This window comes from Coffea eugenioides, chromosome 7 (assembly GCF_003713205.1).
Source record: "Coffea eugenioides isolate CCC68of chromosome 7, Ceug_1.0, whole genome shotgun sequence".
Lineage (NCBI taxonomy): Eukaryota > Viridiplantae > Streptophyta > Magnoliopsida > Gentianales > Rubiaceae > Coffea > Coffea eugenioides.
The window spans coordinates 12,972,372-12,999,248 of record NC_040041.1 but is presented as its reverse complement, the minus strand read 5'-3'; the positions used below and the strand labels follow the sequence as shown (position 1 = coordinate 12,999,248).

The window sequence follows — 26,877 nt, the reverse complement described above, 5'->3', positions numbered from 1 at the left end:
TAACTCATCAAGTTCAAGTATCAAAGCCATATAGTAACACACAAGTGAGTAGTACACTCACCAGGATCAGTGCAGATACCTCCCAAAAGAGAGCTTTAATTACCAAGAAACCCTAAAATAATCCAAGGAAAACAATTGAAGGTTTCACTTTCAAAATCGAGTATACAGAATGCACATGTGAGGCTCGACTACCAGTCGTATGCCTCGCCAAATAATTACTAAAGCAAGGGTGCAAAACATGATTTTTGTTAACGAAAAGGTAACATGAAGACCTAGGTTCAAACAACCCAAAAGCCCTTCGTTTAAATCACAAGTAAATCCAACTAGCCTTCAAGAAAAATTTCGGCAGCATATCCCTTGTGTTTACCTATTTTCCAGCCATCATGGCTTCATTATTTCCTCAAATCAGTCCCAACAGTTCGTACAAAAATAATCTCATTCCCAAAAGCCGTTCACTAGGCTTAATGGCATTCAAGTACAAAATTTAGCTAGGAAATGACCGGATATGAAAGTCAAGCCCTAAACTATTCAAATAAACACAATAAGACTCGATTACAAGTCATAAACCAATTCTACATACCACCAAAACAGGGTTCCCTAAACATACACAAGCAATAGAGGAAACCAGAAAATCCGGAAATAGAATTAGCTTTGCCCTAAAAAAAACAGTTTTTGACCTCTTTTTGCGGTAATGGTACCCAAGGCACTACGATTACCGGATGAAGGTGCAAGACCCACCGTTTCGAAGCTAAGAGATAGGGATACATTATTGCAGAAGGTCACTCAACCCAGTTTCGAGTGTAACCAGGTCAAAAATGCAAAATACTACACCAGAATCACAAAAACAGATTCACAGAACGCATTCTAGCGGAAACATCATAAATCAGGCTATCCAAGTCCAAATCCAGAAATTCCAAAACCAACTGAAAGCTAAGAAACAGGGCTACATTTCATCATAAGGCCTCAACAACCAATTTGAAAGCATTCCTAACCAAAACAATCAATTACAGGCGCAATTCTTACATTCGGATAAAACCAGGACAGCAAGGGTAATTTCGACTTTTCTCACCCTACACTACTCCGATTGACCTGAAATTTTGTAGGCACATCTAAAATTTCATTCCCTACAACTTTCATGTTTTAAACCAAGGCCAATTCGGCCTCTAACTAGGAGCTAAAAATTCGGGCAGAATGTTCCCTAACCAAAACCTAACTTTCCAAAATTTCTTCCAATTCAGCAATTGTTTGCAATTAACCACTTTTTCCACCTCTTAGAGTCATTATATACCATTTCCAATCAACATAGATAGCCACACAATCATGCTCATATTAAAACAGAAAAATCCCCAAAAATAATAAAACTTCATCACTACAACCACAAATCAAGAAATAATCCATAAACTTGCATCTCATACTACCACTAAGCATGATTTAAGCATCAATTAAGGGAGGAGAGTAGTTCTTCACCACTCACCTTAGAAACAAGAGAGAGAGAGCAATAGGTCCTCATAGCTTTCCAAATAGCTCCACAAATCAACTCACTAACACTAATTGAAGAGGTTTTATGGAGAAATTGCAAGTTTCAATGGTTGGTTGGATGGATTTGAGCTAAATGGAAGCAAAACTTGAAGAGTTTCTTCCTTTCTTTTTGAGAGAAAGAGCCGGCCACAATGAAGAGCAAAATGGAGAAATTTTGGTTGTTTTTTGATTTATTTAGTCAATTGGTAAGACCATGAATAGTGGTCTTAAAGGTAAACCCACTTAAATGGTGACACTTGTCACCTTTTATTAAATACTTACCTAACTTGTCTCTCTTATACCAATCCACTTAGCACCCTCTACTTATCTCTTAACACCCGATAAATTAATTCCAGTATTCAAAACTTAACCTAGTTGGCCGAATTTTTCCGAACTTCTCGCACTAGTGGGTCCCACGTCCGGTATACGCTCTTAATTTCTCAAAATCTATTTGATACTAGAAAAATCATCTAAAAATTATATCTGCTCCTTAAAATTATCTCGAAATGTTTCTAATCACAAAAATGCAGAAAACAAGCCATGAAAAATAATAAAACCTAGAAAATGGAAAAAAAATACGGGTTCTCACATGCTCGGGTAGGCCAAATTGAAATCAAAATTAAATCCTGCTATTGAAGTTTGTTGAATTAATCCTTTTTCCCCTCTTCTCTTGACACATTGCCAATTAGTTTCTTTCTTGACAACACAGTACTAGAACAGGAAAAAAGAAGCTACAAATAAACTTTGTGGCCATATCCGTAGATGCTCAAACAGCTTAGGCAATAAAAGCGTTTTAATAACTCTCAAACTCCATTTGCACTCAAAGGTGTAATTTGGAAATTTCAAATGTAGCACATTAGCTGAGTTTGGCATTTTATACATCCTCAACTTAAGCCACATTTCAACAATCATATAAAATCACTAAAAAAAAAAAAATGGCACTACAGATGCTGTAATCGACAAAATTCTTATACACAAAACAACAAATCATTGCTCTGAACATTTTCCTTGGAGGTAGCAGAAAAGTCTAGCTTGAAGATGGATGGAAAATAGATGAGGCAAGAATAAGCAGCAGAATGCATTCTTACACCAACATGGTCTCATTTGAGGAATATAAGCACACGTACAAACGCAGCCATTTGTCGCTTCAGAACCTGCAGTCAGTCATGAACCAATGATTACAAGATCACGATCCTGACAGCAGACCCTTGAGCCTCTTCCATCGGCAAGCCTTTCTGTACAGTATGTGCTGTCAAAGATGGGTCCAAAGAATAAACTATCTTCGTCAGTCAGGAGGCATTCCCACCAGCCATCAGATTTCTTCTCACCAATGAAAATAAGCAATGGAGGGAAACAAAATCGACCACCTCCAGTGTTACATGATTGACATCCAAAAGTAACATATGCCGTACATAATTACAATATCCTCATATTGATACAACATACTGCAAAATTTTACCACTGATCCTTTATGGAACCCCAGAAAGATGTTTGAAATGAATCCAACAAATGAACCAGTCCTCCTGCATCGCCCTCAATATAAGGAAGCTTTCATATGCTTTCACTTTGAGTCAATTTTCATGAATTCAATCTCTAACAGAACTCAAGCTCATAATATCCCATTCAAAACCTTTTGGTAATAATCATATTGACGTGTCCGCCATGCATCCAAGCTGCTGCTAATTAGAGAAAGCACCAAGGACACACATTGCTGCTAGACAACAACAACTTGTATCATAAAAAAGGAAATGCAAGAACTTTAGAGAAATATTAAAAGCATCATAGAGTATCAAACCTCTTCAGTCAAACTAAGGTGAAAGCGTTTCCTCAGATTCTGAATTGCACGTGGACCACCCTTGAAACAGGGGAAACCGGAATCCTGATGCAGAGAGTATTTCAATTAGATAAAATAACTGGGTAAGTTGATTTAATAGAGGTTGAAGGTTTGTATGTCTGTTACTCAACTAGCAACAAAGCTATAGAACTTATAATAAACAAATTCTCACTTTTCATGCATCCTCAGATTAACAAGGAATAAAATCAGCGAAGATGAAAGTGTAATGTCTTCCAAAAGGTTCTAGCAATGATTAGTATTACAGCAAGTTATGGATTCAATCTGACTAGTACAGAAAGTATATAATTCATAATTGAACATCTCTGTCTACTCCATTATCAAGCAGAATTCTTTTTCAAAGATGCATTCAAGTCATAATCCCAAATGCACTTAAATCCTTGAAATTAGATAATCAGGTTTAAGTGTTTTATTCTATAACAGGTTCTAACTAAACTTTAGAAGTTTAGTATGTTAAGCATTTCTAATGTGGGGACCATGCTTGACACTTTTCCCCCAAATATGATCATCATAGAATGTACAAATTACTTTTAGAAGGACAGTAACATTTGTTTTTTTCTTTCCAATATCAGATACATCTAGATGAAAATGATCATAAATGAAAGAAATGAACCTTACAACTCAAGGACCACTTATTGTTTTGTCTACTACAGTTTCCAATCTGTAATTGATCTAGCAAATTATTCAATCAACCTTGATTTTAAGCACATATGCCCATGTTTTATTTTAACAAAAACACAAAACAAACACTTCCATAGACTTGGATATCAAGGAATCAACATCCTCAGGTCCCTTTATCATTCTAAATACTCTAGATCTCCTAAGTCAATTTCACACTGAAAAGACAAAGAACCACATGTGATATGTTGCACAACGTAACAGCTCTTTAACACTAGGAAAAAAAAAACTTTACTCATACCAGTATACCAAACCGGTAAAGTTTTACATCCAGAAAGTGCAGTAAAACAAGCAACAATGGAGAAAGTTTATCGAAGATTTTACCTGCACCATCTCAACAAGAAGAATTATCCGCTCTGCATGCTTACGGCATGTCAGGAACCCCTGAATACATAAGACCTGAATACACAGGACAAAAATCAAATCAAGCTCCAAATATATGCCTAGAGTTCTTGCAAGGGCTGCAAAAGAGGAAGAAAGCAGTGCAGCAATAAATTCTACCTTAAAATAATCAAAAAATTCACTTGAAACTCCCTCAGCATCAGAATCCATGACCTACCATAGGCCAATAAACTAATGAACTTATTCAGGACCCAAAAAGAACACTTTAATAGAAACAAGAAATCTAAAATATGAAATTTTTGGTCAAACAGATAACAAGTAAAATATACAGTTACATATGTCTAAGATACTTACCTCAAGAAGTTCACGAGTTAATTTGAAAGGTGCACTTTCAAAATTAACACCACCAGGTGAATTAGAGAGCATGAAGCCAAAATCAATATGTATGATATGACCTTCTTCATCCAACAAGAGGTTCCCATTATGCCGATCCTTGATCTGCATGTTGAATGCTAATGTAAGATGTCTGATACACTCACATCTGTCAAAGAGGAAAAATGATTGTGGCAGAGGGCGTAAAGAACTTTGATGAAATAAGTGAGTAATTTCACTCTCAGGTCATTCTTATTTCCAGCTCTTCCCATCATATTCTGTCTACTTTATCACTGCCTGAAACCCCAAAGTTTCAGTCGTTTTGCAGTCTACACATAAACAACCTCACCTGCGCCATCTGGGTCTCCATGAAATCCTACCTTTTTTTGTCCTTAAATTACAATTTAACAGAAAGGCAGTATCCATCACAAAAAATGCAGGTCTCTATGCTTGAAGGATGAAAGCAATTTCCTAATGAATGGCTAGATGACAATCAACATAGTATTGCTCGTACACTTTCACATAATGCATAAATAAAATACGATTTGGATCAAAATCAAATCCAAACAACCACCCCTGACAGCAAACAATATTTTGTGTGCCTCATTCTGAGAGAATTTGACACATATATCAAAATATCGTAAGCTAAGATCACTAACTTATTAATTCTTGGAATAAGAGAAGAACTAAGAAAAACAATACAGCTAAGAGAATGTACGAACCTCAATATCAAGCAGCCAATCTTTTAACATACTTCTTAATTTTCTAGGCACATTCAAGAAAAAACACAAAACACACACACACATACAAAGAGGGGAGGGGATGTACCTGTAAAAGGTAGCAAACAAGGGAGTATCCCGCCATGCTTTCAACAAAATTTCTCTGCGATTCAAATGCACAAACCAATTACAAAATTTAGTCTAATAAAACGTTTGGCTCAATTTTAATCCAACAACACGCAAGCATTCAACAAAAAGGATAGCAAATGACATTAGGAGCAAAAGTTGCTGACTTCACAGTTCCCAAAATTTACAAAAGGTGTGGGCTAAAGGTTAAAAAAAGCCCGTAAGACCTTATCCTACCAACCTGAAGCTGAGTATATTAACCCAGTAATATTATTCCACACTGCTGCCTGTCAATAACTGGGACCCCAGACTCACACCCAATGCACTTTCTTATCATTCTTTTCGCACTCATGGTAGATCTTGAACAAAATGAAAGATCTCCCTCCAACAGTCTCTCTCTCGCTAGTATTAACAACTATTAAGCGAGAAATGCTATTCGTGCCAATGATTTGAAGACACATCAAAGACAATATCATAAACTTTATTCTTATGAGACACAGAAGGATCTAATCCAACGTCAAATTAGGTTCATTGTCTAACGTTCCCATGCAACTTTCCCCACAAATTTTCTTCTAAGAACCCACATCAATCATCTGTCATTTAAAACAAAGGATTCAATACTTTAACAGTCTCTTTTACTCTCCCCAAAAAAGCTCTAGGTATTCATGGAAAAAATGCCAATCCAAATACGCCATCTAAACATTTTTGACAGAATAAAAGTCAGGTCTTATAAATGGAAAAGCATGAGTGAGAAGAAAGACGTAACTAGATATCCCCATTTACTTGTTCCATTCTGGATTTTTTGCATAATTATTTTTCTTCCCAAAGATTGGTCTCGTGTTTTTAATTTTCACACATTATTTCTGATATGCAAGACAATTATTTTCCCAATCATTGTGATGGATGGACCTCTTAATTGAAATTATTGGACAGTACATGATTGCAGATAACCATAAAGTTTGCTTAGCCAAGGCATATAAGAGAAAACTTAGTATCTGATTACCCAGTCACCTGGCTTTCAGAAGGGCCACAAAGTACACAACCCTACCTCAGAATCCAACCAAGCCTCAACCCCATTACTTCTCTATGTAATTAGGTAATACAAATGTCAATGGTAAAAGGAAATAAGGATCAATTAGTGAAATTACACATCCTTGGTGTCACATCCAATCCAATTTACATTGCAAAACAATTAATGGATCAGGTTGCCAAGTTCACTTTCTATTGAACCACTTCTTAAAATTTTTCTCAACAAAAGTTGAAACACAAACAAAAAATATGATGCTGTCTTCCTTTTAGTTCCATTTTTATTTATATAATTTGATTGTGTTAATTAACAAAAGAGAAAGTTTAATTAGTTGAGAGAACAGGATTTATTTTCCTACCAACGAAATTATTCCAGCCTTCTGGGTTGGTTCATTTACGCTTTCCAATTTTGGTTTGTTTTCTTTCTTGTTAGTTGGGTAGTCACTTGATTGTGCGCCTTTATGTAAAATTCATTTTGTTCAACAAGTTAAAAATCTCATTAATAGCCTCTCAACTCTCAAGTAAAGCAATCCAAAATCAAGTGCAAACTTTGAATAAGCATATCCAATAAAATAATAACCATTCAACATTCACATGCATAATAAGGCTAATTGATTTTGTTTTAACTTCATTTCAAAGTTTATCAAGACCATTTAGATTTGAGGCGTTTCAGGTACCCAACCACATATTGCCATATAAATAAGTTTAAGCATTTCAAGCTAGGTATTAGACATCTTCACCATATAGTATACTTTTTTACCATTATTAGTATGAAATAATTAAGATGGTTATCTAGCAATAGGTTATGGATGCCTGAAAAGCCTGAATTCAGGATGGTCATGACAGAAGTTAGTCCCTCCTTGAATATTTCTATTACACCTGTTACTTATCTATGGTATGAAAACTAAAAATAATAATCATATGCATAATTGGTCTTATTTTTTAAAATTTTTCCACAGAAAAACCAAAACCACAACATGCCTCTGCCTTTAGTTTAGTTGCATTTTTCAATTATTCATGTAAAAATATAGACAGCCAACATAGTCAAGTTTGTCAAAACAAAAGCCAAAATCATGAAGAGCCTTTAGCTTTGGTTTAGTTGCATTTTTTGATTATTCACGTAGAAATATAGACAGCCAATATCATCAAGTTGCTACAGTTCAGTAACTCCCGTCTTTTATTTTTCTAAGCCTGAAGATATTACTCAAAAAAAATGACAGATTTTCAACTGCTTTCAGATACCAAATGCAGTGAAAAATACAATGCCTGGCCCAACCATTTAATGACAACATATTGCAACTACAAAGCAAAAGTGCACTACAGTCCCTAAACAACTCTCTAATAGAAGTAGGAACAACTTCAAAATGAACAAACTGTCTCAAATACTGCCGCCATAAGCAAGGAAAATCTAAGGACAACAATAAATACGACCCAAAAGCAAGACGAAAGATCAGAAAAATGGTACAAGTAAAGGAAAACAGAGAGATCACAGAAAAAGCAAGAGTATGAAACACAAACAAACCACAATCATACAGAAAATTCCTTGTCTTTAAGAGTAAATCACCTGTGCAAGCTTAAAACTTGGAGAATTTTCTTGATACTTGGCAACAAAAAAATCCCGCAAACTGCTAATATTGGAATACCTACTTTTAATTGAGTGAATTGAAGCCTGCAGAAATAACAATCAAACAACAAGATTGAGCACATTAAATAAACAAGATTATGTTATAGGAGAATGAGCAACTAAAATCACGAACATACTGTGTCGGTTAAAGTTTCGATTAGTGCTGAATAAGAGGACGTAACCAAAACTTCATACGGACGCAACCAGAGAGGAAGGCCAGCTTCCTGGAATATATCTGCCATTTTGAGGTCAAGTAAAAGATCATAACCACATCTGAAGTATGTGATGAGCCAGAATTTGAACTGAACATATGTAGGCAAACCCCACCACCACAGCCCAGGATAAAAAGATCCATAACTTGTTAAATTAGGAAAAGAGCGCCCCAAGAAGAACAAAATATAAACCAGAACAAAGTTGGTTTTGTATTACTAGATTTTCACCTTCCTTTGATGCCCGATGAATAAACTTTCACTCAATGATATACAAGTGCACAGTGTTGAAAGTGAGAACAAATATGCGAATTGGAATATCAGATATAAATAAACAAGAAAATCAAACGTAGCCAAGAAAATGGAAAAGAAAAATCTAAGAGCAAACAAGTACTCACCATAAAAGTGGGAGATAAGCTGTACAGCCAGATGCTCTTGTCTACAATCATCACCGCTCTTTACTACTATCTGCCCCAAAGTAGAAAATTCTTTAGAAGCCAGATCAAACAAATGATGGTGGTGCAATCCAAGACACTAAGTAGCATATGAAGACAGACCAAGCTTCTAAGAAGCCAAATGACCCAGGAAGGCGAACAACTCACGTGAATAAACACATAAAAGAGAAGAAGGAACAGAATAAAAGAAATTTGAAGTTTATAAGAATAAAAATGCCAGTATATTCCCAGAAACATGCCAGACGCTGGCATGTAATTTTGCAGCAAGAACTTGAAAATACTACTACTACTCACAATTAATTCACTTGTCCAGAATGGTTTTGAAGAATAAAACCCAAAAGACATAGTAAATACTAGTGCTTGAAGGCACACCCAATGTGCGCGCATCTAATAAAAAGATATTAAAATTATTATTTTTGTTAGAAAGTAGTAGTTTAAAAGGTTCAACTGTGCCAAAGAAGTGTTTTAGTATTATAGGAAAGTGATAGTTTGTTATGGAGAAATGGCACTTAATTTCAACAATTGTAAGGATGTGAAGTAGTTTTAGGAAAGTAGGTAGTTAAAATGATGTAGTTGTCTAAAGAAATAAGGGTATATTTGGCAATACATTAAGTGATACATATTGTTTACACCAATCCCTCCCTCTGGTTTTATATATAGTAGGATAACAACCAATCATCCACAGTTTCATGTCTTGCCCTCCAGTGAAACATGGTTAAAGTGAAGTTGCAAGTAAAATTGGTACCAAATTTGTGTTCATCTTAACATGTTCTGATACATTCAAGGCATTAAGAAATCTCAGAAGCATGCATGTGCAGGAGCGTAAAACAAAAAACCCCTATTGTGCGGGATCATCACAAATGATTATGGGCTTGTATCCAAGAGCTTCTTCCCTTTTAAAGCAGATTATTGAGAATCAGAAGAAAAGAACAAAAGCATGTTTCTGTTTCATATGCTCTGGAAAGTTAAAAAGCTATCTTCAAAGCACCTCAAAGTCTGCTTCATATAATCAGCTCTCAAAGCTGAAGCTACAAGGCAATTGAAAGCACCACAAACCAACCCAGAAAAAAAGGAAAGAAAATATTAGGCTATAATCAGTGATCTAAAGCTTTTAATGACGAGTCTGATTTCAAACTATTGAGAACGATACTTCAAAAACCCAGTCAAATTCCAAGTTCTACATCCTACAATAAGCCAGATAATGTATCATTCACTGATGGCTTCTTGCTCCCAACCAAACACCATGGTCAGGCCAAAGCAAGCTCAACAGTGACCTCAGATGTAAGTCATCCAATATGCAAAACCCTATTTACACAAATAGATACGAGTTCACGCATGCTAACTGGCCAACTGCTCCAGTACATCATGGTTGGAGAAGCCTCATTTGAAAGCTTCCCTTCCCAAGTTTCTTATGCACATGTCATCAACGTTTTTCCTAAGCTCTATAAGCAATCAAGTCCATATGAACATTGTTAACCCATCATCCACTCTTCAAGTTTTTTGCATTAACACATTCATGAACTAGCCCCTTATGCCAGCCATCATGCATCTGATGTCTGTACCCCCAATACATTCCGAACTAACAGTTCCATTACAAACATTTCACACAGTATTTAATCCACAATTCCTTTCATAAATGGCCAAACATCAGTCAACAGCATAACATCTGTCTGCACATAAACCTTTAATTCTTTGATAGCACGAAAACAATCCATGTTTCAAGGTTTCTGTGAATCAGAGAAAACTGCACCCCCCACTATTCTAAATCATTGAATCCTTCCGCTGCGGAGAAGCCAGTAAATTGAGGTCAAACACTAATGTGACTCTAAGCTAACAAGACTCTTTAAGTTATTAGACTTTTTCGTTATTAGACTTCTCAAAGCAGCCAATCAATAGAACTATACAACCCAAAAATACTTTACAGGTAAGGAATTCATAATTAAAATCTGGAAGTTAAAATCTAGAGACAGCAAAGGAGGGAATTTTTAGTCAGCAACAACCAGTTATTTAATACAACGGAGGAGAGGGAAAAAAAGATCTTAAGAAATTCAAAACTTACCGAACGCAAATCCCAACCAGGTAATTTTCCATAATCTGAGGCTTTGCGTATTCTCTCTTTTTTTACCTCCCAAAGTTCACCTGACAATGCATCAGTTTCCTTTGGAATACCTCCATTTGCAGTCTGTTTTGTAACCGGATAAAAATAAGTGAATGTTAGGGGACACTAACAATACTAGTACTTTCAGCTAGACTACCTCTGATTTTGCATCTGATGAATCCTGACCAGCTCCTTTAAGAGGGAGTCCAGGAGGTGCTTCTCCTTTCAATGCAGCTGCCTGTGAAAAGGTACATTTATGAACACAATGAAATCCCAAGTCAGACAAAATCATACAGATGAAATAATTATGCAAGGTAACAGGTCCCCAATCAAGCAAAGCACGTCTGTTTCTGATCACTAAAAGCCTTTGTACAAGAAGCCAAAAAAGGGAATCCAAAAGAAATAAGTCATCAAAGAACATTACTTGAACTATTTACCACAATAGAACAAAAATTCTGAATTACCCTGAGTAAACACCACTCAAATGCATATGCTTTAAATCACATATATCTTCAAGCATGTGACACCATTAACCTAAAAGCCAACCACACTAGAACAAATGTCATTATAATATGCTTCATATGCTTTACAATTTTCATTTCATTTCCCTCCTATATAATTAAAATTTAATACTAGAACTTAAAAAACCAAAAAAAAATTCTGAAATCTTTCAGTCAACTCAATTAACTGACTTGATCAAAGTGTTTGAAAACTTTGACCAATAACAAAACTTCAGTTCACCAGAAAAAAACCAACTCATCACCAATGTAGGATGATACTATCAGAACGGCACAAGACCCATATAACATAGGATAAATACATGACTCCAACTGACATGATGATGCACAAAAATATAATCATACTCTTAAGAACTGTTCAGACATTTTTTCATTGGCATCACCAAAACAGATATCCACCAGGAAAAGGAATGACAAAATAACAGATCACAGTTCCAACAATGCCCTCTCTGGGATCCAAACTTTGTATCCAGACAGTATAAGTTAAATGAAAAAGCAGCCAACTATGCCATAACTTCCACATTCAAAACAAAATCAAACTTGTATTATTAAATAGGCTCTTAAAATCATTCCAAAACCATAGGAGTTCCAAGGTATTCTTCACCACTCTGCAAGTCCCAAAGTTTACCAAAATTGACCCAAATGTGCACATAATGATCAATTTCAGTGAGAGCAGAACATGTCAATAAAGCATGTTGAGAAAGCAAGAATACAGCTATTTTTATGAAAATAAAAAATATAAATGTGAAAAAAAAGAGCAATAATGCCACAAACTTGATAGAGAACTGACACCAGTAGAATCTTACAATTGCTATGAACTGTAGAGAGAACTACCCATTTGTACAGAAATGACAGAGAAATTGAAAGAAACAAAAGAATATAAAATTAGAAGTAAACTCTCTTGCCATAATCAAACACCAAATTTAAATTTTTAAAAACAAAAAAGCAGACAGCCAGAACAAACGGTACCTTCACTTCTTCTATAGCTACTGTACTTGGAACACGACGGTGTTCTCTCCTCCTAGGTGGCTCTTGGTCAACTATATCATCCATGCTAACCCCAGGATCTGCTGTCAACGATACCTTCACCCACTCCAAATCTAAACCCTCCCTCAGCAGCGAAGCATGAGCTGCAAATTCTTTGTTTTGGCCACCATTTGAAGGAGTAATTTCAGCGCGGCAAAAGTGAATTTCTGAGTTTGATTGACTCTCCACAGAAAGATTCACATGAACAAATTTTACTTTGGCCTCCCATAACTGAGTCATTGCCTCATCTATTGCCTGAGAAGTAGACTTAGACATTCGATCATAACCACTATGGTACATATCAGGCCCAGTCCATAAAGGATATGCCCAAGGTGGTGGCTTTGGCAATAATGCATCTCCATTGGCCAAAGGTATACCTCCTTTAGAAAGCTTTTGACTGTTTGAAACATCCTTTGAGTTGCTATTAGAAAAAAAATTTCAATATAATAGAAATATTAGTTCACATCATTTGACATCATATTTAGTGGAAGAAGTGAAACTAGCTTCTAAGGCTAATGCAGTTCTATGAATTACCTTGCAGTTTCACTTTTCAGAACTTCAACGCAGATCAAATATGGAGCCTTTTCCCTAGAATTTAAAAGAACAGCTTCATCTTCAGGTATATGAACTACACGATATGTTCCCTTTCCCGTTGGGAAACAAATACCTATGATACAAGCAAAATCACTAATGTCAAAGTATTAAACATGCCTCAAGAAGCAAAAAATTTCTCCTTTCCAAAAAAAAATATAGTAACAAATAAAATGACCGATCTTTCTCAGGAAAAAATCTCCCGTATCTCCCCTTGGGCACAGCCAAGAGGAACCAAGAGGAATAACAAAATTAAATTGGAGGAAACAATTCCAAGCATTAAGAAGTCATAGTCTAGAACTTCTTTTAAAGGAAATAAAAGCTGCAAGAACCTCTAAAAACACAACCACATACACAACATATGCAAGTAACAACAGGCTCTAGGAAGAATTGCATCTCAAGTAGTAATCTACTGATCAATTGTAATGGGAGGTGCACTACTAATAAATTGATATTTTAAGCAGAGAACTCACCAAGTGAGATGAATATAATACAATAAATACAGATCAGAGGAGCAAAATAAATGGACGTCTCAAGATAGAGACAAAAGAAAAAAAAAATCCACCTAGAAGGGTCTCCCAAGCAAATTATACTTGCATAACTAAAGTACAGTACTAAAGTACAGTAGAAAGCAGTACACAACCATATCAAATGACACCCTGCAAATTTTTATCCTTTACATCAAACAGGAGACTGTAAACAAAAAAACAGACCACAACTTTAAAAGCGTCCAACAATTATAAATTATCTATATTCTATCATATCGCCCTTTATCAGCAAATTCACAAGCTTTTAACTTGTTCCAAGATGCCATTTGCTTTTATTCTAAATATTCAGCAAGAACATCTATTAATGTGAAAGAAAAATTTCCAAATAAATCTGGCAGTAGAGAGCATACTGAAAAGAATAAAACAATAAGCCCTATTATGTTTAATCAATGTCCTCTCCGAATTGTACAATTGACCTGTTCCCAAATGACTTTGAACACCTAATTTTAGCTTTTGATTCTAAAAAATACTACTTTTTCTGTTCTCAAATTCTTTTAAAAACCTGCTTTTAGCTTTCTTGGAGGCACAACTTTTGGCTTCTGATTTTAAAAAATGCTACTTTTTTCTGTTCTTGATTACTTTTTAAGACCTGCTTCTAGCTTTTTTGGAAGCAAAAAAAAAAAAAGGCTGAAAATCAGCAGCATCCAAACAGCTGCTTTTGAATCCCGATTCTGCTTTTCAGAATCGCAAAATCGCAAGCAATTGACAGCAAGCCCAATCATAATCACCCCAACCCAAATAGCAAGAGAGATTCTTTTGAAACCATAAACTAATAGAAACAGTTATTGTGCTCTCACCATCATAGAGACTCTGCAAAAGATTCAGCAATCGTATGATACTTAAGCAGATTTCAGCTAGGAAAGAAAACAAACAAGTATCTGTTGAGACATCAAAATCTAATTTAAATAATCACTTTTTTGCAATGCAATACCACGAGAAGACGGAGAAACACAGAGAATTTTGAAGAAAAAAAAGAGCATCAGTGGCCTTGTCCTTAGGTTATTTATAAACCATTACAATAGACACCCACAGTTGAAATGATTATGAAGCATCTCAAAAGAAGAAAAAGAAATGAGTAAACTACCCAAACTACTTTACATACCTCCACTACTCTGGGCAGCAGCTATATGTGCATTAATCTCCACAAGTGACTAGAAACAGAGAAGCACAATTTCAGTAACTATGATATATTTCTGGACAAATTGAATACAAATTAATCTGGGCAAACCACAAGGATAACAAACCTCGCAAAGAGCACTTTTACGATCTTCAATTGGAAATACATCTACTAAGGCAAAAGAAGTCTCACATAATGATTGCACAAAATCAAGTGATGCATGATACCCCCCTTTCCGAAAATGTGATGCAGCATTATTTGGAAGTGGCGGTTTAGTAATTAATTTCTCATTCTCCTGCTTTGGTGAGGCAGGACATTTCTGCAAAGTGAAACAGCATTAGGAACCACATGAAAAAAATAAAAAAATAAAGAGATGGGGAAATAGAACGAGGCAAATGCCAAAATCTATTCCTAATCAAACATGCATTCATACTTTCTACAAGTTGCAAGAACAAGGCCAAATGTACAAAAGATTTCTCCAAAGAGTAGAAGCATATTGTCTAAAGGCACCTAGAGGCATGCCTATGTGCTGAGGTGAAGCTAGGTGCAGTACATGTGCCTCCCCCTGACAAGGCAAAGCACTTGTGACGAGCAGGGACATACTAATGATATACAATCATCACAAGCCACTAACATGGTTTCTATATATCAGCCTTTAACCATAATGGTCATACATTCACAGCTCATGAATTGGACAATGAATTGTCTACTGCCAAGGGAATCCTTGCATTTCAATGAAGTCAGTTAACCATGAAACTGCTGTGATTTGTCACCCAATTCCTACAAGTCTCCCTCATTGAACAAATGAGAGAGTGTAACAAGGGACCAAAACCAACCCCAGCACTTCAATGGATACCATTAACCACAAAGATATTAATAATTTTTCCGAGGAAAGATACTATACATCGCCACAGCCACCAAAAGCATACAACCAATTTTCCCTTAAAAGACAACTCAAAAAGTCAAAAAGCACTAAATGGTCCAAAGTAAAGATCCATCTTTACTCCACAGATGCATGACAGACTAGACATGTAAGCATGACCAAGGTTTTTATTGTCTCTATCTGTAATATACTTGTGTTCAAAAGACCACCCGTGAAGTATTATAAGCTTCGTTGTGTTAGAGAATGTTTATATTACATATAAGGGATAAATGGTGATAAAGAATATCCATAAATAATTAAAGTATTAGCATCAGAAACAGATATTTGGCATACAACCACAGTAACAGTGTGTCTGATGAAGCTGAACCCCCATCCCCCCCTAACAGAAGCCAGGGGAAGGAGGAGGTCCCAACTTCTGCTAACGATACTGCTTGAAGAACTGGAGTGAGGATTTCTGATGATAGAATCTGTTCTTTACCATTATTGATGCATTAGCCACCTAACAAAAGGTTCTGCCTTTCAAAAGGGTACAAATCTCAATCACCAAAGAAAAGCATAAAGCCAGATTTTTCACTTTCAGTTCCTATAGGATCCCCTTTATTTGAAAGGATTATGCAAAGGAGTTCAGAAAATCTGTTACAGAAGTTCAAAATGATGATTACACAATTAAGCATATAGAAACATATCAAAACATGAACATCTGATGACTTTGACTGACTCTTAACAATACCATAAAGAAAGGCCAAAACACCATCTCAGGTTGAACTCTGAATCATTACGGAATTTTCTGAAACAAACATTGTTTAAAAACCAAAAAAGTAACGTCACAATCAATATTTCTAGATGATAACACCACCAATGGAGACACTAAATTACAATGACAAGCAGTAAGAAACAGTCAAATGGAGGAAAAAAAGTTGTGGACTAACCTCCTTGTTCTTTTTTGAACCAAAAAGCTCTGAGTCTTCGACAGAGCGATCACGATCCCTAAACAGTTTTCGAAAAAATTTCTCTGTTCCGGGACTGCTTTCAAGGAAATTGCTGCCATTGCTGTTTTCTTGTACTGCAGGAGACTTAGGATCCTCAGGATGCACCCGAAATATCCTGCGGAACAATGAAAAATCCAAATGCTCATCTTCCTCACCATTTGCTTGCCCCTTCCCATGCTCCTGGCTCCTGTCATTCATATCTTTCTTATCCTCAAATCTTTCTTTAAAGAATTTTTTGAAGAAACCTTCTTTTTCATCATCTTCAGAATTTTTTCGCGTTCTTTCTTCATCATCATTTCTTTCACCAACATCCTTCTTTTCCTCAAATTTCTCCTTGAAAAGCTTCCGGAAAAATCCTTCTTTACCATCATCATCCCCAGATTTTGAACCTGCTTTTTCCTCGGCATCGTTTTTACTGTCACGAAATATCCGCTTAAAGAACCCATCTGAGCTTGACGTAAGCTCCTCTTCTTCATCCTTACTGTCTTTTAAAAACCTCCTGAAGAACCCATCCTTCTCTGACTCATCGTCAGACTTATCCATAGATTTCCTAGAATCTTCATCCCTATTATCTCCAAGCAACCTCTTGAAAAAACCCTCCTCTTTTTTCGCTGGTTCCTCATCATTATCAAGTGATTTCCTAGAATCATCATCTCTACTACTATCTCTAAGCAACCTTTTAAAAAACCCTTCCTTCTCAGGCTCCACTTCATCTTTGCCCACTACTTTCCTGACATCTTCATCCCTACTATCCCTCAATAACCTCTTAAAAAACCCATCTTTCTCTGACTCTTCCTCATCCTTGTCCATTGACTTCCTGAATAGTAGAGCATCCCGCATTTTTGGTCCCGGAATAAACTTCTTAAAGATCTTATTCTCTTCTGGCGATGACACCTTGCTATTAAGGTTTTGATTACTTCCACCACCATCATCCTGCTGTAAATTATTACCAGAAGTAGGCGAAAGTGACATAGACCACTGTGTTGAGGGAGGTGATGATGTCAGAGACAGCAGCTTCTGTTTTGAAGAAAGTAACCTATTCAGCATTTGATTCTTCCCCATTGGGCTTGACGAAGCAGCATTTTGTGGCCTAATCAAGGGCGGCCACTCACCCATCAAAGTGGCAGCAATCTGACACTTCTCCTGAATCCTACTAATCCCATCATTATCATCGTTGTCCTCAAGCTCCGACATCAAAAACCAATGCACTTTAAGAGCAATTTGGAGTGATTTAGAGCAAATATCAATCACAAACTTATCCAAGGAGGGGCTTGGCTTGTAAATGAGCATATAACATATCTGGAACAAGTAACTCTCGATACCCGGAAGTGGCAAGGTATACATTCTATTACACAAGTAATCCCTAACACCTGCATGATCATGCTTGTACAGGTAGCTGACAGCAATCCACTCACAGAAAAACGCCGAGTCAAAGAATCGGATAAGCCACCCACTCTCACCGATGTTCTCACTGGTCGGAATGGTTCGAGTAATCTCCCGAGGTGACTCGGCTGGTTCCCCTATTAATCCTCTCGCTAATCCTAACAGCTTCGCCATTTTACATCTTCATAAAACCCAAACCCTAAATCTCACAACACTATCCTCTCCTCCATCTATATAAACTCAAATGTATTCGTATATCTATCTACCTACACCTATATATTCACAGAAAAATTTTGAAAACCCTAGCTAGTTCAATTGCACTAAATTGAACACACTAAGGTTCTGAATTCAGTAGATTTTCAATTCAATTCAATTCAGCTCCCGATGATGTCAAGATGATTCTGAGAGGAAAAAAAAAAGACGATGAATAAAAAGTTGATTTTTTTGCGAATTCTGAATTTACCCCATTTTTTGCTAAATTTTGAAATGAGAGAGATCGGAACAGGAAGTGGAAAGAAGAGAGAGAGAAATGAGGAAGTTACCGCAGACGACGTCGTTTACAAAGTCTCCGCGAGTTGAATTGATCCCGTCGGCAGCGAGAAGATGAAGAAACCGGGGAGTTGAGCTGGTGGTGATCGGCAGCGTTTTGGTTAAGAAAAAATTGAAATTTTGAAGTGGAAATGGGGAATACTGTGGTGGGGCTAACCGCTAACGTGCGCGTGATCGGTTGGTGGTGATGTAAGACTATTTTACTACTATTTCTTTTTTTTTAATCATTTTAATTTCTGTTTTTTCTTTTTTTTTCTCCTTTTTTTATGTTTTCTATTGTTAGCAGTAAATAAGGTCGTTAGAAAATATTCAAAATTCAAATTTTCTTTATTCTTTAGTCATGGTGAATTCAAATTTTTCTTTAGCTTGCCATGAATATCTAAAATAACTATTGAAATTTGGACATCTCTATTTGTATATAAATTAGATTATTAAATATTTGGATTCTTAGATAATTTTAAATGTTTTATGAAACTAAAATGATAGTTGTACTCTTAAAAGTTTGCTCTAGATGAATGTGTGATTAGGACAGCTGATTATTTTTCTAAATATATTTGCTTACATCATCATTACAATTTCCAATACACATTTTTATCTTCCCAATTACCTTTTTATCTCACATACATCACATCACAAAAAGTGTTACAATAAAAATATCTCAAATAACTTACAATCCAAACAAACCTATTTGAGACTAGAATTCAAGCAAAAACAATTATTTAACAATTGAAGTGATTTGTCGATTAAAATTTCATAGGTAATGGGATGTAATGCACACCATGATGGAAGATTTAATGCAATTTTTAGACTATAAAGGTCGAATTAAAGTTTCGTGATTTTAGATGGTAAATCCGAAAATAAAAAGTTAAAATTTTAAAAAATTCCATAACGTGAGGTGGTTTTTGCCCTATAGCTTCAAAAGAGCCTATCCTATGCTAATGCAAAATTTCTAGTAAAAAAATTTATTTTATGTGTTTATAATTGATGAAAAAGTTTTGTATGGACTACCACATTTTGATGTTCTTGAAATAGGAACTTGTGCTTGTATCCATGTTCTTCCTTGAATACCTTTGTTTGGATAAACTTGATTTCAAATAAAAAAATTTACTTCACAAATTCCAACCACCTTTTTATCTTTCCAATCACATTTTTATCTCACATACATCACATCACAAAAGGTGCTACAGTAATTATCTCAAATAAATCATCCAAATAAACTCTTATCCAAACAAACATGACATTGATTGGCATGCATATTAGTGCACTAAAAGACCACTCTATGTGAGGAATTCATCTTGAGTGGTTAAGCCTTATGTTACTATGAGTTATTCCAAAAGCATTGAATGATTTACTAGTGTTTTAGGCACACACTGTGTACGCTTACCTGAAAAGTGCATATTTTTTATGGTATTGGAAATAATATACAGTCCACGGTATATTAGAATAAGTTATTAAAATGGAGGTTTGAAAGTTAAAAACTAAAAAATGCCATGAAAAGGATATAGGGGAAGTTTGAAGTTCTAAAAAATAAAGGGTTAATCACACTTTGCTTTGAGTTTCGAGGGTAATCACACTTTACCTCCCATGAAAATTAGTCAACCTTAGAAATCTTAACTCTGTAAAAAGAAGAAAAAAAGTGTGTTATGACATTGCCCTTTTATTGCTAAAATTATCTATAGTTACTATTATTGCCCAAAAGAGTGAAGTTTGATTTAATCTTTATTTTCCTCCTTTGAGTTTAAAAATAAGGCATATTACCCATTTTTAACAATTTTGATTAAGTATTTGATATTTGACTAATTTTACCAATAAAATAATAATAATAATAATAATAATATTCTAACACTAGATATGAACAAAAATCATAAAAAATTATTGTTTGAAACATAAAAAGTTTAATATTACCTCATGTTTTCAAATTTTGCTAAATGTATTTACTGTTATTATTGTGTTATTTATCCCTTATTATTTGAATTAAAGTCTAATAAATTGAAAAAGGTATGAATAAAGTAATCATTAGCCATTTTCTAAGAGAAGAATCTGGTGATTCTCAAGGAAATCTTGATTTGTGTCATGCTTGCCGGGATGGCGAAATGAAACTTAACTTATTTCGCTTAAGCAGATAATTTCAACTTGATAATGTAAACTAGACGTGCTTTTTGCTGTATCATTTTAACTTCTGACCAAAAGGTTACATCAGTTTGTCCAATGTGACCATCATTTTGAGGATGAGATATAGGTGCTCTTTTTACTCTCTTGATTATGGGTAATTAAACTCTTTTAAGATATTAAAATCTCCTATTTGCTTAAAATAAAATCTCGAGTTTTCAAGATTTATGTAATTGGTGTTACATTACCACGTTTAGTTACTTTGGCTTGTTGATCCTCCTTAATACCAAAAAAGGCAAAAAAAAAAAAAAATGCCAACTAAACCCATGCAAAATAAACCACGGCAAATGTGGGGGAGAAAAAACTAGATAAATTAATAATTAACTAATGTGGAGAAAGAGGAAGGAGGAGAGGGGTGGTAGATGGAAGAAGAAAGTAGTGGCGAGATTTATATTTTTTAATTTTTTTTAAGTGTGTTTAAAATTGTTGTATTTGAAGTATTTTAGAAGTGTTTTTGAAATGTGTTACCATAGCATTATATTTTAAAAAAAACTTATTTTTCAAAAAACGAGCTAATCCAAACAGACATATTTTAGACAACCACAAAAGGGAACTTGTCTCTCTAGAAAAGAGAGAAATCGCGCTCAACGAGGGAGAATAATTTTTGTCCCTAACTTTGAGTGGTTGACATGAATTAAAAAGCATTTTTGTTTGGATAGTGGATTATTCATAAAAATTTATTTACTTATATATTATCAATACATTTTTCAACCATTTTTTTATTTCATATACTACATTATATCAAAAAATATGCTATAGTATTTTTTTTTTCAAAAAATTATCCCATTTAATCTATTATCCAAAGTCGTTGTGCACAAGTGTTGTGGATAACATACTTCATTGTCTAATCTATGTCAGCAAAGAAAATAAGCCAAGATATTCCCAGGATTAGCTGCCTAGTTTGGTCTCAAAACAAGTCAGTTTAGCTAAAAAGTTACTTCATCTTAAAGAATATGAAAGTGGGGAAAGAAAAAGGCATCAAATGAAGCAACCTCATTTGGTAAAAAAAAGAAATGAAAATGAAAAAAGATTAACGTCACCACGATCCTAGAAAAATGGTTTACCATTGCCACCAAAATGATGAATATTCTAACAATTCTCAACACTTCTTGAATGAATGACAAATTTTTTTTATATATAGAATGAAAATGCAAAAAAAAAAAAAAAGAGATGAGCACAATACTTTCAATTATCTTTAGCTTTCGAGATCACTAGAATGGATCAAAGGGATTATGTATCATTTGATGGCGATATTAACTTCCATGTATACAGTTCTATTAATAATGAAATGTAACGTATGGTAAAGAGTTGAGATTTGAATTTATATGATGTAAGAATTTGAAAATTGCTTATATTGCAAGTTATTACTCTCCACTTATTTCTATAATCGAATCTATACTAGTTTTGATACTCGGACATGAGAGCGAATATGGTTGTATTTTCATCCAATTCAATATGACTGTTATGCTTGCTACATTCTTGATGTATAATAACACCATATAGTTGTATTTTCAAAAAATTTGATATACATAGATAAAATATTTCACATATATTCAGTACAATAGTATAACATGATTATATACTATAGGCCTCAGTGGTAATTCGGCTGGTTTCGATCATCTGTCTTTATAGTAAGATCTAGGGTTCGACACCCACTTGCTATCGTTGTTGGGCATCTTTGGGAAGAGCTCTGTCCAGCCTGGGGGATTAGTTTGGGTGATTCCGGGATATTCCTCCAAACCGTGAAAAAAAAAAAGATTATATACTATAGAATTAAAACGTATGTAACACAACGCCTTCACACCTGCCCCAATGCCCTGATACTCAATCAACGAAAAGGAGGAAAAGGGAAGGGATTCTCCTTTCAAGCTCACTACAAAGATTAACACAAAAGAAATCATACACTACTCGTAGAATTCAGCAAGAAAGCTTGAGACTTTCTTTCGTTGTAATAATTATTCTTGGCAGAAGCATCAGCTGAAAAAATCATCACCCCATTAAATATCAAATCCATTTTCTTCAAGAAGCCTTAGAGCATCAAAGAATACTTCCCCTTGTATTCCTCTACCATTGACTTCATAGCTAAGGCAAAACTTTGAACTTGTCAAACTGTGCAGTCCTAACTTAGGTTTTGAAAACTGATGATTAACATAATCAATAACATCTCCAGAATCTTTATAAAGCTTGATATATGGGATCACAATGCTGTAAAATGGTGCAATGCTCGCGACAGATATGACGCTTTGGTTCTTCAAAAGACTCAAAAGTTCACCAATGCAATAAGCAAAGCTGTCATTATGTCTGCCAAATCTTTCGTAGTCTAATGTCGATTCCATCAAGATGGTAAGTTTCAACCATGGATCTCAGTGAGGAGTATGCATTTGATATCCATAGCTAAGTATCAGCTGGGATGTACCAATTCAGGGCCTTTTTGCCAATGCTGCAGCCAGAAAGGCTAGCCTTGACTTTAACATTAGGATGTTTGGCCTTGAAGGCTGCAAGTAGGGCTGTTCATGAATCGGATCACGAGTGGCTCGAATACGAGTTCGACTCGAGCTCAGTCAATGTCGAGTTTGAGCTAATCAAGTCGAGCTCGACCTCAAAAACATTAGCTCGTTGGCTTGCGAGCTAAATTATATATATTTTTTATTTTTTATTTTTTATTTTAATAGTAAAATTACATATATATTCCTAATATTTTATTATTTATTAAAAAATTATTATTTTATTCAATTTTAAAAATAAAATAATTTTTTATTTTTTAAACTCGAGCTTGACATTTTGAGCTCGTCGAGCTCGAGCTCGAGTTCGAACTTCATAAAATTAATGGGAGACTCGGCTCGATTAGGTCAAAACTCAGCTCGACTCGGTTCGTTTGCAATTGCACCCCTATCTGCAACAGATTTTGGGGTCAATGTTGATGCCCAGGAAGGTGAAAAGGTTCCATTTGGGGTTTGCCTAATGGATCTGCATCAATGGCAAAGCCAAGTATGAAGTGAAAATCTATGCCTTCTTCTATGGGTACTGCATCAAATCTTACTGGTACTCCTGTGGCTCCGATGTATTCCATCATCACCTTTGCATCTGGATAACAAGTGAAGGTCTTATTCTTGATCATAATTTAGTACTGCAAATCAAGAGAAACAGACTACAACCTATTCAGTAACTTAAACTAGTAAAGATCAAGAAGATTTGGCAAGAAAGAAAAAAAGTTCAAGTTTTTGGTTTGAGTGGTCATAAACTAGAGTTCCCCTTTCTCCATAACCATCTTAATGGTTATTAACTCCTGAAGATGTACATTTTAAGCATTTGTAAAATCTTTAACCCAGCTAAGATTCAAAAGACTTGAATTTCAACTGACTTGGCACAATATTAAGTAGAATTATGATGAAAACAAGAAGAAGAAGCCATAAGTACTCAAGATCGGCCTTTAGAAAACCACAAAGATTTTGGAAGCTGAAGGCAATTGTGAAAATGTGAAGGAGAATGAGGTGATTTTCAGCCATTTCCTTTGGTCAATATTAAGGGTCAAGCGATCACCAATGTTGAAGAATGAATTAGTCTTTCTTTTACATACCTTTGTTTACCTCTCAAATAGCTGGCAAAGGACACTTTGTTGCAAACTAACAAAGCCAATTATTGCAGATTACAAGAACCCACTCGATATTTTACCAATTAGTTCCTAGCCAACAAGAAAGTATCAAAAAATTTGTTTCTTTCGTTCAAAAGAAAGGCATCCATTACATGCTCCTTGTCTTTTGCTTTTTTTTTTTTAAAATTAACTTTGTCTTGTCTTTTACCATTTTTTCAAGTTGAGGAAAACTTGAATTTTATAGAGTTACATACATTTTTTAATACTCATCTAGTAAAAACAACCTCAAAATTCTCCTAAATTATAAGTTATTCTCCCTCTTTCTTCCGGTAAAGTTAGACGTGAGGATCCTCTATTTTTCATGCGGTGTCCACGAACAAAATTAGACTTTGAACATAAAATAAATAGAAATCTCATCTTAATGAATTATAATTAGACTTTGGATATTAATTACAATATCTCTAATGCTATCACCATTGTAAAGTTTGTTAATCGAGCCAAATTATAGTTTCTTCCTTGTTATCCAAATTAATTAAATTATGGACACCATGATAAAACGTGTATAAACACGGTTATGCCTACATTGTAACTTGAGGGGAGAGATGAGTTAGATGATTCCGGCAGGAGGAAGTATAAGTAAGAGATCCCGCATTCGAGTCTCCCCACTTACACTTTAAAAAAAAAACAAAAAAACAAAAAGCCTGCAATGTCACTGTTCTTCTTAAGGATACAAAGCTGGATTAGTCTTTAGGATATCTTAAAATAGACGTGCACGTTAAATTCTACCGTCCATAATTTTCAACAATTTGGGCAATTGGGGTGATTTGGGATGGTTTTGTAATTGTGGATGCAATTTATTTCCACTGCCGGAATAAGTGATCCCAGTTTATATATAGTAAATCACTAAATGACAGTGATTAGAGATCCTTTACCTTTGTTGAACAAGAATTTTGGACAGTGATTTGTAAGCTTTTGGACTCTAGCAGTTTCATTAGTAGCCAGATGAGTAGGCCTTATAACTAAGGAAAACACTTAGACACAAACTTCGCCAATAAATGTAATCAAATTTTGGAGTTTACGTAGGTTAATATGCTGGGTACAGTTATTTGAACTTTAAAGTTTTGTCTAGCAATAGATGGAATTTACGTAATTGTTTTGCTGCAAGTATCTTTGAAGCTAGTCATGACCAACTTGTGTGCAAGTTTTTTTTTTTTGGTAATTCGGAACATGCCTCGACCCAATCCCTTTGGACTCGAGCCAGCACACTAAATCGGAGGGCAACACTGCAGCCCCACGCAACATGTATCCGGGTGAGTCATAGGGTGCCCAAGAGAGCAGTTTCGATCCCGAAACCTTTGTTCAAGTTGCTTGAAGCACCATTAGGTCAAATAGAAACGATTTGCATGATTTGGGCATCACTAGATTTGATTTGACCTCATTTAAAATTACATAGAAATGTTTGCAAATAACTTCAACAGAAAATCCATGGTGAGGGATTTGGTTACGATCTGGGGTTACACTTTGGACCTTTACAGAATTGAATTCTTGATCTCTATCTATGCAATTTTTGCAAGGGAAGACATGAAGACTTGCAGCAAATTGATCGTGTTGAAGTTTCTTAGGAAATGCCGAATGAATGAATCTTAAAGTATCTTAATCAATAGAGAAAGAGTCAATTTCCTGCAAAAGTTTAGACTGAAAAAAAAAAACAAAAAGTTGCTATTCAATGGGAGAATCTCTAGTGTACACAGCAATTCAAATTGAGGAAGTATGCGTTGAGTTACAAGAATAAGAGGATGTGACCAAATGTTTTCTGTTGTGTAGGATTCCAGCATATCAATCCCATTAGCAGTTAAATTTCATACGCTCTCAATATAGACTGAGTTTAGTCTCTTTTTTTGTTCGTTGGAAAAAGTTTGGACGGTCTTAACTCTGATTATCACTATAGATCAAAATATGCATATAAAATCATAGGGAGCTCATAAGGATCTCACAAATCACCCGTCAACCTAACTCTTATATCAACAGCGAGATTCGAACATATCATTTCCCCCTCCCTGCTGTCCACTACTTCCCCTGCCCCTGCCTCGAGTGGGCCAATAGAAGTGTTAAGTGTAAATGTATAAATGTATTGTGTTAAATGTAAATATATAAATGTATTGCATTAAGTGTAATTAGAAATTTAGTATAAATGTTTTAGTAAATTTAGCATAACTAATTAATAATTTTTATTAGTATACATGTAGAATTAGTAGTATAATTGATAATATTAATTATATTATATATACTAATATACATTATATAATACTTACAACTAATAATGTCATCATTATAAATTTATAACTAATTAAATTATAATATATATATATGTGTGTGTGTGTGTGTGTGTGTTTTTATTTAATTTTTTTTCAAATGGGAGATGGGATAGGGGTATATTCCCTGCCCTATTTTTTAACGGGAGAGGATGCCCCCGCCCCAACAGCCCTCGCAGCG

General features: G+C 35.0%; 1 protein-coding gene across 2 annotated transcripts; it reads right to left on the bottom strand.

Moving 5' to 3' along the window:
• Positions 1-2,305: 2,305 nt before the first annotated feature.
• Positions 2,306-18,732, bottom strand: LOC113778126 (phosphatidylinositol 4-kinase beta 1-like). 2 transcript variants are annotated; one of them, XM_027323405.1, is made up of 17 exons: positions 18,617-18,732; positions 16,632-18,475; positions 14,947-15,138; positions 14,805-14,853; positions 13,098-13,230; positions 12,507-12,984; positions 11,177-11,257; positions 10,981-11,103; positions 8,865-8,934; positions 8,395-8,492; positions 8,198-8,302; positions 5,591-5,644; positions 4,745-4,888; positions 4,550-4,603; positions 4,373-4,447; positions 3,314-3,397; positions 2,306-3,229 (listed from the first exon to the last, which is right to left on the bottom strand). In XM_027323405.1, the coding sequence occupies exons 2-17, from the start codon at positions 18,246-18,248 to the stop codon at positions 3,128-3,130; spliced, it is 3,459 nt and encodes a 1,152-aa protein (XP_027179206.1). In that variant the 5' UTR covers positions 18,249-18,475; positions 18,617-18,732; the 3' UTR covers positions 2,306-3,127. The 2 variants fall into 2 exon arrangements, with proteins under 2 accessions (XP_027179206.1, XP_027179207.1); XM_027323406.1 differs by lacking the exon at positions 4,550-4,603 and having other exon boundaries at positions 4,373-4,432.
• Positions 18,733-26,877: the final 8,145 nt, after the last annotated feature.